The sequence below is a fragment of the Muntiacus reevesi genome, chromosome 15 (genome assembly GCF_963930625.1).
Source record: "Muntiacus reevesi chromosome 15, mMunRee1.1, whole genome shotgun sequence".
In the NCBI taxonomy this organism is placed as follows: domain Eukaryota; kingdom Metazoa; phylum Chordata; class Mammalia; order Artiodactyla; family Cervidae; genus Muntiacus; species Muntiacus reevesi.
In genome coordinates this window covers 11404497-11426269 of record NC_089263.1, presented here as the reverse complement: position 1 = coordinate 11426269, position 21773 = coordinate 11404497, and the positions used below count along the sequence as shown (strand labels likewise).

Sequence of the window (21773 nt, the reverse complement as noted above, 5' to 3'; positions counted from 1 at the left end):
CATTGTGACCTCTGTGTAACTTGGTCTTCATTTGATACCCATGAACAGAGGAGGTTTTTTTAATTGTAAGTGATTGCTCCCCACTTTAAATCCAGAGTTGTGTCAGCCACATTGTCCTTTCTAAAGAACAGCTACCGTTCTTATTTTATTGGCCATTCTAGTTTCTTTACATAAAGGACATAATTTTTAGAAATTACATGGGTAAAGAAGAGATTAAAATTAGTACTAAAAGCCAAGTGAAATTTTGTCTGTGAAGATGTAGGGAAATCAATAAGCAGTGGTTAACATCAGGAAATATAAACATCTAATGTGGAACTTTCTGTGGTTACTGATTTTCTTCCTCAGTCACTTATTATAACAAATTGCCCTTGAACATCCATTTATTATTGGCATAGAAAACATGTCTCTTTTGCTTAAAAGGCAGGTTAAAAGTTATCTTTAAACAAGTTTAGTGAGTTTTTACTGAATTTGCACGTTGTTATTTTCATGAGCAATGTAGAGAAAAATTAAGGAGCAGTAGGATTTTTGATCATGTATATTGATATCTGTCTGCTTTATCTCTCTAGGTTTCATATAAATTGAAAAATGATTCCTGAATATACCCTCAAAATTGCCTAGCAAAAATATAAGTGACAGTAAAAAATGGTGAAGTGATAAAGAGGGCATTATAATTTTTCATTCACTCAATCAACTATCAGTGTTTGAATCTCAGGCACTGACTTGGTTTAAGAATAAGAAATGCATCCAAAATAACAATGACAATAAAAACCAACTTATGTCATGTGCCAGCCAGACACTGTTCTAATTCTTTGACATGTAGCAACTTCTTTAAGGAGTCATTTAAAGAAATTGGATTAAATGATTCCACTATCACTGCAGAGTAAGGATTGTTAGTATCCCCATTTTACAGATGAGGAAAGTGAAGCACAGAATGATTAAACATGAAGTCCAGATCACACAATGAATAAGCCATGGAGCTTGGATTTGAACCTGCCTGCCTCACTTTACACTATATTGTCATTATCCTCTGGGTATCTGGTTTTTTTGTGTGTATGTTTTTTTGCCTTTATGTTTTTTTCACTTTTCTATTGTGGTATAGCTGATTACAATAGTATATTAGTTTCAGATGTACAGAATAATAAATTTTTATAGATTACATTCCATTTAAGGCTATTATAAAATTGGGTATATTCCCTGTGTTGTACCTGTATATCCCTGTAACTTCTTTATTTTAAACATGGTAGATTGTACCTTTTAATCCTCTCCCTATGTCTTGGTACTCCCCACTTTCTTCTCTGTAGGAATCTATTTTCCAGTGAAGGGAAAGAATACTAATAAGACAGCTAAAATAACATTGATGCTAGATAGAGGCTAGGTGGGATGTGGAGATGGGTACTACTTCCCCAGAAGGATGTAGGGTGGGGGGAGAGAGAGAGAGAGGCAGAGAAAAGTTCTGAAGAGGCAACAACTTACCAGCATCTCTAAGGATGGGAAGAGCCAGCTGGGCATAGTGCTGATGAATGGGGCCTTCAGTGGGTGGGTGGCTTTGTGCACAGGCTCAAAGCCGAAGACTGTGCTCGATGGAGGGAGGTGGAGGGGTGTTAGCATGTCTGTGCCACCGGGGACGGATGTGGCAGTTCCTGGAGGTGAGGTAGGTCACACGGGCCTTGAGTGAATGCAGAAAGTCAATGAAAAAAAGTGAGCAAGGGACGTCCTGACAGGAAAGAAGATAAGAGGATGTGGAGTGGGGGCAAGGCTGAGGACGGAAGGCCATGTCCTTTGGTAAGACTATCTCCGTGTTTGCATGTCTGTTAATAGACAAATGTGACTGTTGTGCAGTTGATAATGGTCAAGGAAATGTGTCTGATGAGAAGAGGGCAGAGTGATTTAAGCAGGCCCCCAGCTCTGCAGTGCCTTTTGACGGCGGCCGTGCCCAGCACAGCTGGGGTGGCCATGTCTCAAGACGTATTTTCAGCCATGAACAGAGCACTGTTCTGCCCAGCTGTGACACAGGAAGGCGCATGAGGCTCAACTCCTATTAATTCTTCAGCCATTCATTATTGCGGTGACCTTAAGGTTCCCGCTGGGCATTCAAGTGCAACATCATGTGTAACTCTGTTGGAATTCCATTGAAACTCAGTGCATAAGGACCAGGAAAACTTTTGCCCAACTTTTGGCAACTAGAGAATAGATAAGCATGCTTACATCTCTCAGAGCGAGGCTTCCCTTTTTACTGGCAGAGAAGACCCTGATGACTTTGTATTCATTTGGAGCAAATGGTATTTTCTTTTCTCTACATTCTCCAATTATCTTCTCACTGTATACAGATTTCAAATGTATGTATACCTCAGGCTAATATTTGCTTAGCATGTGGCATTTGTATTATCCCAGGCAGCAAACAGGATGGGTCAGAAGAGTAATGTATATTATTTGTCCTATTGCTATGAAGTGTTGGCTACAACACTAGTGTCCTTGAGTGGTTAGGGAAATCTCCTCTCTGCAGAGAAGATAATGAGATTAAGGTAGACCTAGGACAGGGGAGTCATCCTTGCAGATGTTCTGGAGTAAGGCTTAGAAGGCATGTTCCTAGGAAGAAGTTCTCTGACTCTGAAGTCATGCTGTGAAATATTGAAAGAGGAGAAAGCAGGATAAGTGGTTTGGGTGAAGGTGAGCACAGGCAGAAGGACAGATTGATGTGTCTCGTGTTTAATCTAAAGTTACATGTTGAGAGACTGCCCCTGCAGCCTGTTGGCCAAGACTCTGCTTTTTCAATACAGGAGGCCTGGGTTCAACCCCTCATCTGGTAACTAGATCCCATATGCTGCAACTAAGACTCAGCACAGTCAAATAAATATTTAAAGTTACATGTTGAAAGGGACAGAAAATGAAGGCAGAATGACCAGGGTGAGGGCAGAAGGCCAGTTGTGGGGAGAAAGTTCACAAACTGGGGCAAAAACCATGAAGGAAAGCATCCTCTGAGGTAAATCACAAAAGAATAGTCTGCAGGCTTTTATGACCCACGTCTCTGTTTCCATGGATAGAAGAGTCAAAGGACTTCATTTTTCCATGCCTAGGAAATGAAGAAAATAGTGAATCTGTTGACACAAAGGTCAACCAGTGGGGTACCCAGTTGGGGGAGGAATGCCAGAATGGAGTTGTACCCAGCTTCCCGGATGTTGAGACAGTTATTTGTGCGTTTTGTTTTGAAATTTTGTCAAAGATATTCTTAGGATATGTTAGTGAACCTGAAGAGTTGAATGAGTGAAGGGGATTCCTTGAATGTTTCCATTAATCGAAATGTTCGAGTCAGGAATTCCCTTAGGATTTAATGGAGAGCTCCCGTCAGGAAATCCATCGAAGTCCATGGAAATGTTTAACAGACTGTTTAATTTTGAGATACAAAGCTGTGACTTACCAGAGTTCTTCAACCTTGGGTGTTCTTTGAAAGGCCAGCACTACAATGTATTTCCATGGTAACTGGAGCGAAGAGTCTAGTGAGGTTTTGAGGATTAGTGCTACTCTATACTGCTCAGTTCAGTTCAGTTGCTCAGTCGTGTCCAACTCTTTGTGACCCCGTGAAATGCAGCACGCCAGGCCTCCCTGTCCATCGCCAGCTCCTGGAGTTAACTCAAACTCATGTCCATTGAGTCGGTGATGCCATCCAGCCATCTTATCCTTTGTCGTCCCCTTCTCCTCCTGCCTTCAATCTTTCCTAGCATGAGGGTCTTTTCCAATGAGTCAGTGCTTTGCATCAGGTGGCCAAAGTATTGGAGTTTCAGCTTCAGCATCAGTCCTTCCAATGAATATCCAGGACTGATTTCCTTTAGGATGGACTGGTTGGATCTCCTTGCAGTCCAACGGACTCTCAAGAGTCTTCTCCACACCACATAACAGTTTGTTATGATCCACACAGTCAAAGGCTTTGGTGTAATCAATAAAGCAGAAGTAGATGTTTTTCTGTGTTTCAGAGTTCTCCACGCCAAGCTTTAACAGTATGTGAACTTCCAGACATTCAAGCTGGATTTAGAAAAGGCAGAGGAACCAGAGATCAAATTGCCAACATCTGTTGGATCATAGAAAAAGCAAGAAAATTCCAGAAAAACATCTACTTCTGCTTTATTGATTATGATATTGCAGCTGAAGCTCCAATACTTTGGCCACCTGATGCAAAATGTTGACTCACTGGAAAAGACCCTGATGCTGGGAAAGACAGGGGAGCCTGGTGTACTGTGGTCCGTGGGGTCACAAAGAGTCGGACATGACTTAGTGACTCAACAGCAAAGCCAGTATATGATATCTTTGAATTAAGTCCTCTCTTATAAGCAGGAATATTGAGTGAATTAAATGAGTAAAGTGACCTTCTTACATTCTCTGAAATGTCTACTATACAAGCAGTGAGTGTAGGTTCTTTTTTACAATATTTATTTATGGCTGTGCTGATCTTCAGTGCCTTGCTCAGCCTTTCTCTAGTTGCAGTGAGTAGAGGTTACCCTTCGCTGTGGTATGTGGGATTCTCATTGTGATGGCTTCTTTTGTGAAGCACAGGTTCTAGGCATGCAGGCTTCAGTAGTTGGGGCTCTCAGGCCCGAGAGCACAGGCTTAGTAATTGTGCAAAGGCTTAGTAATTATACAAGGGCTTAGTTGCTCTGTGGCATGTGGAATCTTCTCAGACCAGGAATTGAACCCATGTCCCCAGCATTGGCAGGGGCATTATCCACTGCACCACCAGGGAAGTCCAAGTGTAGGCTCTTGAAGCAAGTCTCTGGATTCAGATCCCAGTTCTGTCACTTAGACTGGAAGTAATTTGTGGCCAATTACTACCATTCCTGACTCAAGTTCTCATCTGTAGAATGGGCATACCAGCAATTGCTATTCATAACATTTCTGGAAGAATTAGATGGATTAGTGCCTGTAGTGTGTTTAAACTAGTGGATGGCCTGTAGTAATCACTTAAAAATTTTCATGATCATGAATATTGGTAAAATTGCTTTGACTTTTCTTCCTCTGTGTATTAAGCTTTTTAAAACCTGTGAAACATTTAAACATTTTCCTGCTAAAACTGTTGGTTGCTTAGGAAAAAATACATAACTTCACTGACTTGGATGTTGGCAGGGCAAATCTGACATGGTGTGTGCAAATGTGTCTGGTACATAACTTCATTTTTAGCATCCAGTAGATAAATATATATGACACACCATACTTGCACATAAGCAAATGATCATTGAGATCTTTATAAAGATTGCATTAATTGGGAAAAATTAACATCTTGATAAAATTTATTTTTAAAATATGAGTGTAATATATTCCTTCATCTATTTGGGTTATCTTTAATTTATCTTAATATTACTTTAAGAGTTTTATGTATAAATATTTGACACATTTTGTAAGATATAGTCTGAAGTACTTGATTTGTTTCAGTTATTTTAAATGGCCTCTTTTTTTCAGGTTTTATCTCCACCTGTTTGTTACAGGATGGAAAAGTGAAATTTTTTTCCCAACATTGACTTTGTATCTATTAACCTTGATAAACTTAGTTATCTTAATTTTTACATGAAGATTATTATTCTGGATGTTGTATTATGTAAATATATTGTCTAGGAATATTTTTTTTTCTTTCTTATTTTTCAGTCCTTATACATTCTACTTTGTTTTCTTACTTTATTGTCTTGGCTAGTAACGCCAATACAATGTTGAACAGAAGTGATACTAGCAAACATTCTTTTCTCATACTCCTGTCTTTTTTAGAGAGAAAGCTTTCAACATTTTGCCCTTAATGATGTTGTTTTCTGTAAAGATGCTTTATCAGCTTCAGGAATTTACTGTTTATTCCTATTTTGCTGAGATTTTTTTATCATGAATGTAGTTTGAGTTTTGTCAGACTTTTGTCTGTGTTCATTGAGATCATCTTTTGGTTCTTTTTGTGTTCTTCTATTTTTGTTAATGTGCATTATTATTGTTGATTTTCAAATATTAAACATTTCCGGAATGAAAGCAGCTTCATCATGCTATCCAGTCTCCTTATATATGCTGGGATTTTATTTACAATTTTTTTACTTACAATTTTTGCAGCTTTAATCATCAGTGAGATTGGATATAGAGTTCTTGAAAATTCCTTATAGTGTGAAGGTTATTCTAGACTCATACAATAAGTAGGCAGTATTCTCTCTCATTATCTGAAGTTTGTGTAAACCTTGTGTCATTACTTCTTTTAAGATTTTATAGAATTTTCTATAAGTCTCTGGTTAAGTCTCTGGGTCTGAAGTTTTCTTTCAGGAAAGATTTTAATCAAATATTCAGTTTCTGTGGTATATATAGGTCTGTTCAGCTATTCTGTTTCTTCTCATATCTGTTTGTGTATCATTTTCTAAGAGTGTGTCCATTTAAAATTTTCTACTTTTTGACATAAAGTTGTTTATATAAAAAAATCCTCTTATCGTCGATGACAGTAGAATCTAGCATTGTCCACTTCTTTATGTTTAAAATTGTGTTTTCCCTTCTTCTTGGCAGTCGTTTATCAATTGTATTATTCTTTAGCAAGAACTGTCATTACCTTTGTTAATCTCCCTGTTGCCTGTTTTCTTTTCCATTAATTACTACTCTTATCTTTATTACTTTCTTCCTTCTACTTTCTTTGAGATTAATTTACTATTCTTATTTTAACTTTCTAAGATGGATTGTTAGATCATTTATTTTCAGTCTTTCTGTTTTCTTAACATAAGCATTTACAGTGCCTACACTTTCCTAGGTGCTTAGCTCTATGCCAAACATTTTGGCACTGATAGTCATTATTAATTCACATTTAGTAAAAACTTGTTTTCTAATTATTGTTTTTATTTGTTCCTTGACATGAAGTATATTGCTTAATTTCCAAGTATATGAAGGTTTTCTACCTATCTTTTTGCTCCTGGCTTTTAACTGTATTGTTTTATGGTCAGAAAATAGAGACCTAAGTGAGCACCTTTTTGCCGTTCCACAGTCTAATACTCACTATTACTTTTAGCATCTTCCCAGTCAGTTCAGGAACCTCTTAGTCTATGTTCTGTATCTCGTCTTTTTGACATCTATCTTTCTACTCTTTGTGATGCCTTTTAAGTCCTTTTTTGGGCTGTCCTGTATGACTCTATTTTCTGTGGTATTTAAAATCCTGTTTAATCCATGCATGGAGGTCTTAACTTTAATCACTGTGTTTCTCTTTAAAGTTTTACTTGCTTTGTTTTCAAATCTTCTTGGTCATTTTTTACAATCTCGTCCTTGACCATATTTTTAAGCCTTTGTTTTATGACTTCTAAAGTATTAAGCATTATTATTTAATGTGTTATGTTTGCTTTCAGTATTTGAGGTCTTCAGTTTGGGGTTTTGCTATTACTTCTGATAGCCCTTACTCGTGATGCTGTGTATCCATTTATATTTTACTGTTTTAACTATGAGCTCACATTCAATGTGTGTATGTGTGTGTGTGTGTGTGGAGTATACTCAGATATATGGGTTGATAATGCATTTCCTTAGAGAAGATTACTGCTCTAGTCACTTTGGGGTGATTCAACCTGGAATCTCTTTTTTTAATTAAATTTTTGCTGAGGTTTTTTTAAAGTATACTGGTAGTATAAACTTGGATGATAAATCCTGGTACCAGCATCATGACACAGAGAATTCTTTGCATCTATTTGTATATGGTAGATTTGTTTTCCCTTCTTTTCATCCTTTTCCACTCTGTCTTTCTACTTGTCTTTCTCAATTCATCCTAACCCTGAATATATACGTTTTATGCAGTGTTCTTCTACTTGAATCTTCTTTTGTGGAAACCCTAGGTTACATGTATCTTCTGCCCCCCCACACAGTTAACAGATATAGAAGTTCAAAATTTTAATATCTGGCAGAAATTATTAGAGTGAAATTGACTTTGGAAGTTTGGTAACCTCCAGAATTCTTGCAATACATTATCTTTTACACTCTATTGTTTTCTTATTTTTAAGTCAGTTTAGTGGTAACTTTCTCTCTTTTTTTCCCAAGGTACTAAAACTGTTTGTCTGTGATTTTATTTAGATATTATTTAATATTGAGGCTATTTTCTTTTTTAACTACTTACAAATCATACTGCATCAGACATTAATGTACCATCTCTGCATCCTTGTGCAAAGATATTTGCAGGTTAAATTTCTTGCCCTGACATAAAGGGGCAATTATGGATTCCATAACATTTTCACAAGTATTGTGAAGTTGCCTCCTAAGAAGTTCTACTATGGAAGAGAATAGTCAGGAATGGAACTACATATATGCAGAAGTTTTGATGAACTTGGTAGTGTAAAATCTTTAAGTTTTATTTTTAAAAACTATAAACAAGGTTTTTTAAAAGACAAGGTAACAAACTAAAAGTGTTTGCAACAAATATGACAAAGAACTGATTGCTCAAGTTTCCAAAGAGATTTTATTTGAGGAAAATATCCAGCAACAAAGTTCTAGGGAAAACAGATAAGTAGTAACTTCTTTGTGTGTGGTTAAAATATGCAAGAAATAGAGTTAACTATTTTTTTTATAAACTTAAGGTAAAAATTTAATTTGAATACTAAACTATCTTTCATATGTTACCAGAGCTATTTTTTAAAACTTATTTTTAATTGGAGGATAATCAGTTTACAGTGTTGTGTTGGTTTCTGCTACACAACAGCGTGAATCAGCCATAGGTACACTTATGTCCCCTCCCTCGGACCTCCCTCCTACCCCCCCCCCCCGGCCCCATCCCACCACCCCTCTAGGTTATCACGGAGTGCTGGGGCGGAGCTCCCTGGGTTACACTACTGCCCACTAGCTGTCTGTTTTACATATGGTAATGTACATGAAGAGCTAAGTATGTTAAATGCCAGTTCCTGTTTAATTCTAGCAAAACTCTATGCTGTGGGTATTATTATTATTATTCCCATTCTGTGGAGAAGAAGTTATTGTTCAGATTGAAAGACTTTCCTGTCTTTCTTAGCTTTTCAGAGATAGAGACTGAACTCAAATCCATGCCAGTTTGCTTGTAAATTTTCTTAAGTACTTTCTTAAATAGCTGCCCCTGGCAAGGATATAAGCTGAATATCACTGAGAATCAAAATGACCAACAATCATATTAAAATGTGTTCAACCTTGCTTATAATTTAAAGACACGAGATAGCAAGCACACACACATGCATATGTAGTATTGTATCTCCCCATAGGCAAGCTTTAACAAGAGATTGAGGCGTGAGTTGATTTCTCCTATATTTTTCTATTTTTTTATTGAGTATAGTTAATTTACAATGTTATGCATGCATATATATGTCTCTCTATATATGTATTTTTTCAGATTCTTTTCCATTATAGGTTAATATACTGAGTATACTTCCCTGTGCTATATAGTAAGTCCTTGTTTCCTTGTTTTATTTATAGTATTTTGTGTATGTTAATCCCAAAATCCTTACTTCAGCCTTGATTTGCTCATCTGTAAGAGGGAGATACTCCTTACTTGAAAGAATTATTGTTAAACATTACAATCTCTCTCTGTGTGTATATATATATCTTAGGACAGTGGCACCTACTAAGTGCCCAATAACTATTATAAGCTGCTATGCCCAAATCCCCTGATATGCACCCCCCCAAAAAAAGACAACAGAAATAAATCTTTCATCTCTTTTATTCCTAGCCCAGGGCGAAGGGTCAATAGACAGACAGATTAAGTGGAGATGCCTGGAAGAATACTCTAGACACTCATGAGCTCTCATCAAGGCACTGCATTTAATGACTACTTTCCAGGATTCTGCAAGGATTTCCACAGTACATTCAGTCCCACATCTCATATTCTAGATCTCAAGTCAAAACAGGCAATAGACAGGACAAAAGGAGCTAGGGTCCCATGAAAATGATATGCGGCAACATTCCCTGTGTTATCGGTGGGTTGGTGGTGTAATGGTTTATAGCCAGAAGCTCCGTAGCCCATTTCAGGGCATCATTGCCCTTCTGGAGTCAACGAGTCTGGAAATTCTAAATATAAGTTATTAGAAAAACACAAGAGCACTGTAATAATAGCCTCCCGTCTCTAAATATTTACTGGCAAGCATGTGTTAATTGAGAGAGAAATATTGACTTTGAAGTGACCTAACTCACCTTTCATTTTGAAGCTCTGTGTTCACAGAGCCACATGACAATATTACAGTGTTTAATCACTTTTGAGAGTCAGAGTTTTCTCTTAAGTACTGTCAGTTCCAGGAAGGCAGAGTCACCAAGATCCAGATGAGCTGAATGGCAATTGGTCTGTGACCTTCACCTCAAAACTGTTTTCCAGTGTCCAATCATTCTGGCAGACTTTTATATCCCAGTTTTGAGAAGCAACTTCTCCAATAGACCTTTTTTCATGTGTATAACTAAGAAATAAAAACATGGCAAAATGAATCTACTGCTTTTCTTTAGCATCAGAGAAAATGACATGTATGTGGTTTGTCTACAGCACATTTAACTGGACGGTCCCATTCCTTTCATTCCTGGCCTGTTTGATACTGGCAGTTGCCACCATCACATTGTATTTCATTCCACTCCGGTACATCATTTTAATCTGGGGTAAGTTTGGCACGGTCCTTTTGCTAGCAATCAATTCCAGGTAAGAACCAATTACTCATTTTTAAGTGCAGCTATAAACTTTAAATGTGCTTTTGTTGGCAATTAAACAAGATTAAGAAAAGCATTTGGGGGTCAAAAACTTCCAGGACCTCCCTGAAAAGGCCAGTGGCATGAACGGTCAGCATAGATACTTATAGGCCTCTTGCATAATTGCAATCAAATAAAAATGTGATTGTGCATGCTATTTCCCTTTGGGCTTCCAGAGTCATAAATACTCCTGAATAATATACTGTTGTGGCCCAGTAACTTTCAGGAAACGCTGTTATTCAAACAGCAAACACCTGCATCTTGCCCTGTATGTTATATAAAAGTAGATCTAGCCACTGCTAGGCTGCTCCTGACATTCATCTCCCCTGGAAGGAAAAAAATAACCTAACCCAATATTTAAAACCAGAAGCAGTGAGGTGAAAGGGAGTGGCCCACAGTGACCACCTAACCAGTGTCTCACAGGAAAGGGAAAGGTATTATTTACCAGGGGAAATGGTAAGCCTATATAAAGTTCAGCTGCTTTTTAAAGAGTAGAAACAAAAATGGCACGCTGGAAATAAATTTCAGGACTTGACTTACTACTCAAGCTTGGAAACTGGAAAAATTACAAGCAGCTTTGTGAATATTTGTGGCTGTTGCTGAGTGGGCACTGGGTTGATATAAGGAGAGTGCATTGTAGTTAATTAACTAAGCATTCACCCCTCTTCTGGAAGAATCTCTCACTTCTGGTTTTCCATGACTTGGCTCCTGTGACCACTTCTCAGTTCTTAACCATAGTCATCTCTAGGGATCTGCAGGTGTTAAGAGGTTCAGGGAAGCTATAGATACGTGTGTTGAGGTGCATTCCTCTTTAAGCAAAAGCTGAAAGCCTGAAATGCTGGGGTGAAGGGGAGCTATAAAATATTTCTAAAACCACTAATTGTAGATAGACCATTTCCAAAGAGAACCCACAAAGGTAGAATCCTGCTGATGAGAAAGGCCAAACCTGGACATGCAGAAATGGGGAAAGTCATAGGAAAAATAGAATAACTCATAACATTTCAGAAATAGAGCATAATTCCTTCATTCTCTGTTTTGTCCAGGAAGTGAAAATTCTATGACATAAAGTTTCTCTCCTTTGTAACAAGCCCAAGAAAAGGGAAAGATTTTCTAACTTCCTCTTCAGGGGTCCGTTTTAATACTAGGCGATGCTCACTATTTGAGAAAGATCTCATACCCATGCTTAGTTTTCGTTCCTCTGTTTTAGCACATTGGCCCATATTTGACCCTTAGGAAAGGGAACATGGAGCTTCTCAGGGGCCCGTTGATTAAGAAGGAATATGTATTTTATAAGAAGCATTTTCTTGAATACTCATATACTGAATGTTATCTGTATAGACTGAATAATCTCATTCTTTCTTGCTTTTTTTGTACTAGTTTCTCAGTCCATTTACTCTCCACATTTAAAACACAGATCTTGAAACTCTTTTTGATCTGTCCCTAATGAGAATTCGATCCAAAATTACAGTCATTTGGCCAGTGTTTTCCTCATTTTTAAGATGATGTAAGATGATGGTCTTTAAGATGATGGTCAGCTTGGTAAACACCATTGCCCATTATTTCTTCATTCTTCTGGTAGAGAGTGCTTTCCTGCACCTCACCCTAGATGAAGAAGACTATACTGTATTTCTTCCTTAGGTTGTCCGTTTCGGGATTCCAATCCCTCTTTCAATTTACTCCTAATCCCTTTGACCTCTAGTTTTATCCTCCAAGTCCTTGACAGCTTTCAACATCAACTTTTTGCATCTACTTAATGAGACATTGTTCTATTTATTGTTCAGCTTATGGATGAAATTATGAAATAGCATGGAGTTTATGATGCTCTCCTGGACTGAAAGTAATCCTTTGAGCTTTATATTGTCTCATTCGTTAGTTTTAGATTCTAGACAGAGGTTTATAGTTTATTGATGAGTTTACCGTAGATAATGTAGTCAGAAGCTGTGACCATCACATCATCTCTTGCCTCTTCTCATTATCTAAAACCTGCTGTACTATCATGGAATATATTCTGCCCTCCTATTAGGACTTATTATTTTGCAAGACAAGTTAGTTATTAGCTAGCACAGACCCAGGGCTTTCCTTTGCACATCTCTTACATGATCATATTCTTGGCAAAGAATTTATCATGTAGAAGGAAACTTTATATGTCTTGAATTTCTGTTGTTCCCTTTAATCTTATTAAGGCTCAGAAGACTATTTCTTTATTTTTTTCAGGATGTAAATGAAAAAAAAATTATGTTCATTTTCAAACTGTTTGTAGTAGTAAATTAATTTAAATAATCAGAAGTGTTCAGTAGTAGAGAAATGATTTAAGCACATTATGGTGAATTTACCCAAGGTACACAGTAAAAATTATGTTTGGGGGGAAAATGATTATATGATGATATTAAATTGTATTATATTATGATGTATTTTTATGATACATTTACATTATGATTTTTGTTGTTTAGTCAATAAGTTATGTGTCTGACTCTTTTGCAACCCCATGGACTGTAGCCTGCCTGGCTCCTCTGTCCTTGGGATCTCCCAGGCAAGAATACTAGAGTTGGTATCCATTCCCTTCTCCAGGGGATCTTCCTGACCCAGGGATCAAACTGGCATCTCCTGGATTGGCAGACAGATTCTTTAACTCTGAGCCACCAAGGAAGAGCCTATATTATGATATTACATTATGTTTTTAATAAGGATATTTTGTATCCATGTATAGTGTGATCACAAATATGTTGAATGTACCTATATTATATAACATACATGTTTGTATTTATTTTGACATTCATTGTGAGAAGCCCACTTAATACGAGGCAAGACCTTTTACTCTTTGAATATGATTCATGTTATAAATGCACAGCTGAAGGATTACAAAAAAAAGAAAGACTTTCTTATTCTAAGTTACTTACTCATTTTCACTGAGCCCTAAAATTGGTAGACAAAAATCTTCAAAATTTTTGTTCACTGTTTTTAACCTTTTGGAACAAAATTATTTAATTCTATGTTCCTCCAGAGTTACATACATATTCCACTATATTTCTGTATTCTTTACATCCAAATAACATTTTTATATAAATATTTCTTAAGTAGCACAATTATTTAACATAAACCTATGAAAATAGCCTAATTTCATGATGACCATGGGATATATTCCTTGATTCACCAACTTCACTGTAAGGTTTTAAAGGGCAAGATACTTTCTGTCCTCTTTACCATGTAATTCCTAGTGAAGCTACACAAAGGTAATAGATCTTTGATGAGTACTTTGCAAATATTTTATGAGTGGTTAAGTCTGCAAGTTTAATACCTATGATCTCATAGATGGCATTTTTTTGAGCCTGTCACCTCTCTTATTTGGCAGTATAGTTTTTGAAAATTAAAAGTTGTTTTAGAGGGATATCTAGAATTTTCTCTAGGAAACTAAATTTTCGGTACTGAATTTCAGTAATTTATTTGTTGTACGTATTTCTAGAAGGCAAGGCACCTTTGAGGATTAGATCCCATGTAGGTTTTCTGTATCTTTTGGAAGGTTTCCCATATTCCATTCTGTTCTTCATCATAGATGCTCTAAATATAGTTTTCAGTTCTGATCTGAGCCACTTTTGGTTTCCTCAAGTAGATTAAGAACTCCCCCAGCCAGATTTTGAGCATCTTAAAAGAAATTATGACTTATTTAACTCTGCGTCTCCATTTGATAGTACAGTGATCTTACATGTAAGACAGTGAGAGTCTGACACAGGAGCACGCAGGGACCCTCTGCCCCACCTCACCCCCCACCGGCATGCTGCAGTCAGATCACATGCCGGCCACTCATACAAGGTTGTATGTGACTCAGTTCCCGCGGTTATTCCCTGCTGAGCACACGTGCGAAGCAGCCATGCAGTTCTTCCTCTCATTCTCCTTTTTTTGTTGTTTTTTTTTAAACTGGAGGGATCTTTCCAATCTACTGATGTATTCTATCTATGATCATTAAATGATAATGTTTTTCCCACATGTTAATCCCTGGATTGAAATTCCACTTTCTTTATCTAAAAGAAAACAGAATAAAAATTCACAGCATATATGCTCTATTTGTATTGCTTAGGTTAAAAGAATCTAAAGTTACCTGCTACTGGAGAAAGACACAACTTCCAGACTGGGTGTGTGATAACATGCTGCCAGCGTAAATACTCTGCCATCACCACCTTCTTTATTTTCGTGGCTTATTGACATATACAGTCATGATGGTAGCCCTCTTCCTTGTGGGGAAACTCCAGATTTTAGAATGCTTTGTGATTCTCCTTTCAACCCATGGAGCTATGTAAGGCAGGCCTCTATTATTCAAAATTTAATATAAGAAATCTAAGACACAGATTAAGTAGTGTATGAAACCACGCAGCTAATAATACACGGTGAAGCCAGACTGAGACCCAGCTACGTCTGGCCCCACGCCCTTCTTATCTGCCCCGTTGCTCTTCAGAGATGACCAAGCGATCTCTGCTGCCGTGCTGACACCCGCTTTCACACAGTAGACAATACGGTAGAATTACTGACATTTGAGCCTGTGACACCTTAAAAAGATAAGGTGTGGTTTTGTAGCATGCAGTCTGAGCTCCGTATAATTTTCAGTCTAACGAAGTTTTTCAAACAGAGACTGTCGGAGTGCTTTGTGGACTTCCTTCTGCCCTTGTTGGTGCATTTGAGCTACTGGGCAGGTTTATAATCTTCTCAGTGACTAAGAATGCAGTGTTTTGATCAGCAGTGATATTATCCCTGCCTGGCTGTTCATTGTAAAGGCTCCAGATGCTCACACTATATATAATTAACAATAGAAGATATATCTCTTCTCAATACGTCTTTGTCTCCCTTCGTCATTTTGCCTTGTCTGTTTTCTTTTGCCAAGAAGCCCATGCTACAATTAAATGTCTTTAGAATAACACAGCGGAGAGTGTTTTAAAGGAACACTGGGGGAAATTTTAGCTAAAAACATGAAGCTGGCTGTGGGGGCAGAGAAAAAGGGAAGGCACAGAGAGGCTTTGACTTGAGATAAAGGGGGTTATTTGCAGGAAGTCTTCCCTGGCCCAGTCAACAAGCCACCCTTGACTTAGGAACATGTCTGGCTTCCATTTGCCAAGTGGATGTAAATCTGACCCTCTTAAAGAAACCACCAGGACTTCAGCATTGTGTCAGGTATAGTGGCACGCACAAAGTCCAGTTCTTAGATGAAAACGAAGCAATATTTAATGAAAGAAGAAAAACATCAAACATTTCTGTGTTGTGGACTGTTGAATAGGTACATCTTACCTTGACTTGGGCATCAGCGCTAGTGGGAGAACACACAGTGAGCACTCAGCATTGTGGGGGTTGACGAGGACCTAGTTATGGTCCTTGATAAACAAGCGCTCTGTAGCCAGACTTCAGGAGGCCACCTTGTCTTTCTGCTTCTAAAACACAGCACGAAATGCAGTTGGCATTTGGTGAACAGATCACAGTTTGCGAGCTCTGGCTATATAGGCACACCCCTGCCCCTCGAAAGAGCTCTGAGGAACAGAGTAGGAGACCAAGCTGGTGGAGAGGTGCCTCCCTCTGGGGAGGGAACTCTGGGCAGAGCTTGTCCTGGACGCGCCCATGTGTCCCCACCAAGGACAGCTTAAATGTTTCAGTTCAGTCGCTCAGTCGTGTCCGACTCTTTGCGACCCCATGGACTGCAGCATGCCAGGCCTCCCCCGTCCATCACCAACTCCCGGGGTTTACCCAAACTCATGTCCGTTGAGTCAGTGATTTAAATGTCTCACCCCCTTCTAATTACCGATGTCCTGAATCAGCACGACTCCATGGCCTAGCCAAACCCACACACCAGCGCTGTGGTTCATAAATTAAGCTAGCAACCAGAGTAAGATAATTTTCCAATAATAACTTTTCACAGTTTTCTGCAGCATCAAAGTACGACCAACATTCAAGTTCTGTTCTGCAGCGAGAGAAGGAAAACCTGTGAAAACGAGTTGGAAGGGGGGAGATAGATTTCTTGCGGGTTCTTTTTAACAACAACAACAAAAAAAAAATCAGCTCCCACCCTCTAGCTCCCACTGCTGCCTTTGGTCCTCAGCTCCCAAGCAGAGACTTGTTTGGGCTAATGAAGGCCTTTTCCCATCTGGGACATTCGTTTTCCTAGGCGAGGAGGCTGTTAATCAGCGTCGTCCAAAAAAACCAATGAGCTCCACGGTTTTAGTGTGTGTTTCTGCCACCCTGCTGCTGGGACTGTAATGGGATTTTCACAGCTGAGGAAGGCACAGCCCCTCTCCAACGATCCCCCCCTTTCTCCCTCCAAGAAAAGACATCTCTGAATGATTCCACATGACAGCAACGGGTACATGACTTGAGATCCAGTGATTATTTTCACACTAATTTTTACTTGTGAATGCTTCCTCCTCCCCCAGTCAGGTGAGTTTTCAAAGATGGGTAGACAAATGGAGAGAGAGATCAACAGACAAAAAGATCTCCCAATATGTCTATTTTCCAGGCATAAACAAATTCACTAAGAAGCTTCGAAACCCCTATGCCATCGACAATAATGAGCTTCTGGACTTCCTCTCCAGGGTACCATCTGATGTTCAAAAGGTACGTAATGAACAGTCACCACCAACCGGGGCCCCAACCCCAAAGTCTGGCCTACCCCCACCAACCCCAGAGCCAGAGGAGCAGGGGGCTGTGCTTGTGTGAGTCACTGAGATAATGAATCAGAAATCCTTCAAGAGGCCTGGCTGGCAGAGAGGTGGCCAGCAAAACCTTTGTCCAAAGCATGAGATGATGGGGGAAAATTATCCTGAAAAAGACTACTTAAGAATGATCTGGAACTCACGCTGCGAGGCTGCAGTGCAGAGAGGTTTGTCCTTTTTCTGACTGCTTGCCTCCCCAAAGAGGGTCAGATAGGCTCAGCAAGTGGGAACACAGGAAACCCAGAGCAGGGGGGAGGCCTGCCCATTTTCCTCCTCTTCCCGATGGCAGGCGTTCTCCAGGAAGTAGGGAACAAGAGGATTATTCTTTTGATCCTTGTTTGCCCCGATTATCTCCTGGGCCTCCCCCCTCTCCCCTTCTGTCTGAAGACTTAAGAGATTCTGAGGACAGCTCCCACTTACTCTAATGCACATAAAGGCAGAGATGGCATGAGATCATTTGAGATTAATCAGAAGTATTACTCACAGGTAACGGTCCCTTAGTCCAGCAGTGTCCTGTTTCTGTGGATACGTAGAGATTAAGCAAGGCAACGGCACCAGAAAGTTTAGAGCAGCCTAATTCAGGCCCCCGCTGATCAGGCTGGTGTAAACCCAGAGGAGGGTAGGGCAGGCAAAGGTAAATATCTCTCTAAAGGAGAACAGGTCATAGAATAGATAGTTGGGGAGATAGTGGCATGAAACATCATCAGGACGATCAAAGACGCAATCTGTTATTATGTGAGAGAATCCCAAATCAAACATTAATTTCATCCTCAGGCCAGTGTACTGTAATTCATTTCCCAGCACCTCTGGGTGGAGTGCAGAGATGTAGGGTTGACAGGCGCTTCTTTCCCCTTCATTCTGAGTTCTAGAGATTAAAATAGACCCTGTGTTGCTTTTTTTCCTTTAGCCTTCATTTAATGATATAATTATCTATGAAAATATATTCTATTAATATGAATTTACTGGTTAACATTGCATTACAGAATTGTAAAATAGTAACTTGGCCTCTGTTTGTTTTGCCTTGAAGATTGACAGGCATATCATCCCCTTGGGGACCTTCACAAAACAGCTCTAAGGAAAGCATGCCTTTTTCACATATCTGCTTTCCACCAAGTGTAGCTCAGCTTATGTGGTGGGGTAGGGTGTCCCTGGGGAATTTGGCAAAAATACTCAAAATAGTGAGCACATGTGGTTGTAATACAATACTTTGCACAAAGCCATTCCACAGTCAGCCTATCCAAGCCCACACACCAAAGCAATGTGATTGCAGCGTACCACACTTGGGCCACAATGTGCATCTGTGCCTGCATCCTTGAAGAAAGGAAATTCCCAGCAAGGCCCCCCTAAGGACTGTCTGTGCACAGTTTGGGGACCAACCCTCAGCGAGGTCATCCAGTTGGCGCTGGCATGAAGACTGAGGATGCAACAAAAGAGCATTCGAGGGAGATGCCCGGGAAGCTAGTGAGATCTGCGTGTATCTCCAAGAACACTTGGTAATAACACAATAGGCAGTTTGCCACTGGGGACTCCCCACGTGCTCGTGTTTGTCGCAGATGTTTTAGCCATTATACTGTAAATGAAATCCATTTTGAAGAGAAATCTTTATTAGTCTGGGGCTGGTATCCATTTCAACATTCTTTCCCTCTCTGGCAAAAGAAATGGATATAATTGGCAGAAGTTTTTTTTCCCCCAAGATTTTAGATACTTCGAAATGAATAATTCGTAGTAAGTTGCTGTATCATATACTAAGATAAACATTCCCAAGGGGCCATTATTAAGCTCTTTCCTGGTCAAACACGGGCACACACAGAACTGAAATCTAGCAGTGCCCAGAGAGCAGGTAGAAACCCATGCATCTCATTAGAAAAATCTGCTTTTAATATTTTGGTTTCAAGAAATGATGCATGACTCTTCAAATCCTTCCTGCAATTAATCCCTCCATGTTCCTGTGTTTAGAAAATGATTCATTACCTTTGAACCTTCCTGCCTTTGCCGTGCTGTGTCCTCGGGGAGCCATTAACACACTGTGGTGAGCTAGGGTTACCTAACCGCCAGCGCCCCGTCTGTCTGTTTTCACAGGTGCAGTACGCGGAGTTGAAGCCGGGCAGTAGCCAGAGCCCCGTTCGGAAGAAGCGCAACGCGCTCTAGGACGCACACTGACTTTGGACGCCAGCAGCCGATGGCGTGTTGGACGGATGAGACCGGGTTCTCTGTCGTTCGGTGGCAGCCGTGGTGTCTTTCTGAGATGCGTGCCGCGTGGAGCCCTGTCTTTACCCTCCCCATCTTCACAGCATAGATGCACGTGCCCCGGGGTGCATCCGTGTGCAGGGGTGATCGACTTGCGTCTGGAGTCAGCCCAGCGAAAGGAAACACTTCAGAGACTGTAAAAGACCAACATCGCTTCTTCCAACAGGAGATTAAAGCAAGCGTCCAGGGGTCTCAGCACCCTCCGTGAGAACAGCCAGGAGGCCACTTAGATGCATCTCTTAACAGTTTCGCATCAAGATCCAGTGATGTTCACTCGCACCCCCACCCTCCTTTCAGATGTTTGGTTTTCTTTTGTTTGTTTCCCCCTCTGATTTAACAAGTCCTTGATAGCCACCATCTACCCAAATAATGTATATTATAAATAGATTTTTAAAAATTATTACCTGGATCATCCCAGTTCTTTGGGGATCTTTCAGCCGTAACAACTAAAGACCTAGATGTAAAATTTCAGTAAGCTGCTTGGTGCTGGGTGCCAGCCTGCCTCCTGGTCCATTGCTGGCCGTGGATGCTCTAGAATGTTCTGAGAGAACATTCGCCCAAAACGTGAAGGACTCAGTGAAAATATTTGGGTGCTTCAAATAGCCATTTCTTCTGACGTTACTTTTTGCTTATTTCCCAAATGTAATCTCAGTAGTACAGCTTGAGAAAGAGGGGGAGGGGGTGAATGAGTGAATTCTGAGAGTATTTAGAAAGATAGACTGAGGAGCAAGGGACCAATGAATGTGACTGCTTATCTGAATGTCATAATCCCTTCACTTGCCTGCACTTTTAAGAAAGTAAAAATGCTGAAGCAATCCACGTGGATCTTTTGTTCCTAAGCAAAATAAGCTACACATAATAAAAACATATATCTCAGAACCCCATTTTCCTAGAAAGGTACAATCCCCAAAGTCTTTTTGAGTATACCATACTGTCCCATTTCACTGTAACCTCCTCCAAGTAAATATCCCAATTTTTGTGCATATATAAAATGTATGCAAATATCTTTCTGTTCAAATGATATTTAACTTGTAAAGACTATATTTTGTTGACACATACTTTGTATGTGCAGTTTTATATGTGTATATATATATATGTATTGTAAAGAAAAATTGAAGTAAAAAGTTCTGATTCAATAGTGAGTTTCACTGGGTTTTTTGTTTTTTTTCCTCTCTCTCTCTCTCTGGGTTGTAATTTAATAATCTTCAAACAAAATGTTTATGAAAAATGCCAAAGATTCTAAACCTTATCATCCTGTGTCTGTTTTTCTTCATATTCTATCTTCCTGGGTTGCTTTCTCGCTGAGCCAGATTTCTGCATGATTTGATTTACTTCAAGTTAATGAAGCTGGCTGAAAAAGAACCTTGCAGAAATTATAAAAGCTCCAGTAAATCTCTGACTTGTACATACAATAGATACCCAAGAACCTCTTTTGTTAAACCAGTTACTCAATCTTCTGTGTAAACAATGCCTCATTGTCTCACTCCCAACTACCATCCAGTTTATCACAGTCTGTCATTTTGTAATGACCTAAGTCAGACATTTTTAAACAGGCACGTGAGATCTGATCAGTCATTTGAATGAAAACTTTCAGCAGCAAAATAACCCCTTATTTATTCAAAAGTGGAACCAATACTTTATTGTTGCTCTTTTCTATAGAAACTCAAAATGAAATAATTCGCCTGAAAAGAAGGCGTCATTAGTTAGGCTTATTTCTTCTGTAGTCCGATTGGAATTTTCAGCATTGAGTTTAGGACACAAATAGCAGCTGAGATGCAAAAGCAAGGACAGAATCAACCTTTAATAACTTTGTATGGAAAACAATTGTTAATTGATTAAGTAGTCATGGGATGTTAAAAATGAATGTTATCTGCAAGTGAAATGTTAAGTTTCATACAAGTTGTCAAATGCCATATGAAGATTTGGGGATACTTTGTAGATAAGATTTATGGGTTATGGTCTCGTCATGTGATAATTAGACATAATTTAGCAGGAATGTTGAAAGCCGGGCTAAACTCTCCTGGTTCTCAAGCCCATCCCCTGCCCAGCCTAGATGTCTTACGGGCATCTCTTCCTCAGCAGGTCAGGAGTTTAGCATTATTCCTGTGTTCAGGACCCCGAACTCCATAACTTCCTACTAGCATTGTTATTTCCCTTACTGGTACAGGCATCTTAAAGGTTGGGAGG

General features: G+C 39.3%; 1 protein-coding gene across 2 annotated transcripts in view; it reads left to right on the top strand.

Moving 5' to 3' along the window:
• Window positions 1-20705, top strand: part of MCTP2 (multiple C2 and transmembrane domain containing 2) — a 192831-nt gene extending 172126 nt beyond the window's left edge. For both annotated transcript variants that reach the window (XM_065906033.1, XM_065906034.1), the window contains 3 exons: window positions 10460-10569; window positions 17144-17241; window positions 19419-20705. In XM_065906033.1, the coding sequence (XP_065762105.1) occupies window positions 10460-10569; window positions 17144-17241; window positions 19419-19487 (277 nt within the window). In that variant the 3' untranslated portion in view covers window positions 19488-20705. The remainder of the gene's footprint in view (window positions 1-10459; window positions 10570-17143; window positions 17242-19418) is intronic.
• The last annotated feature ends 1068 nt before the right edge of the window (window positions 20706-21773 follow it).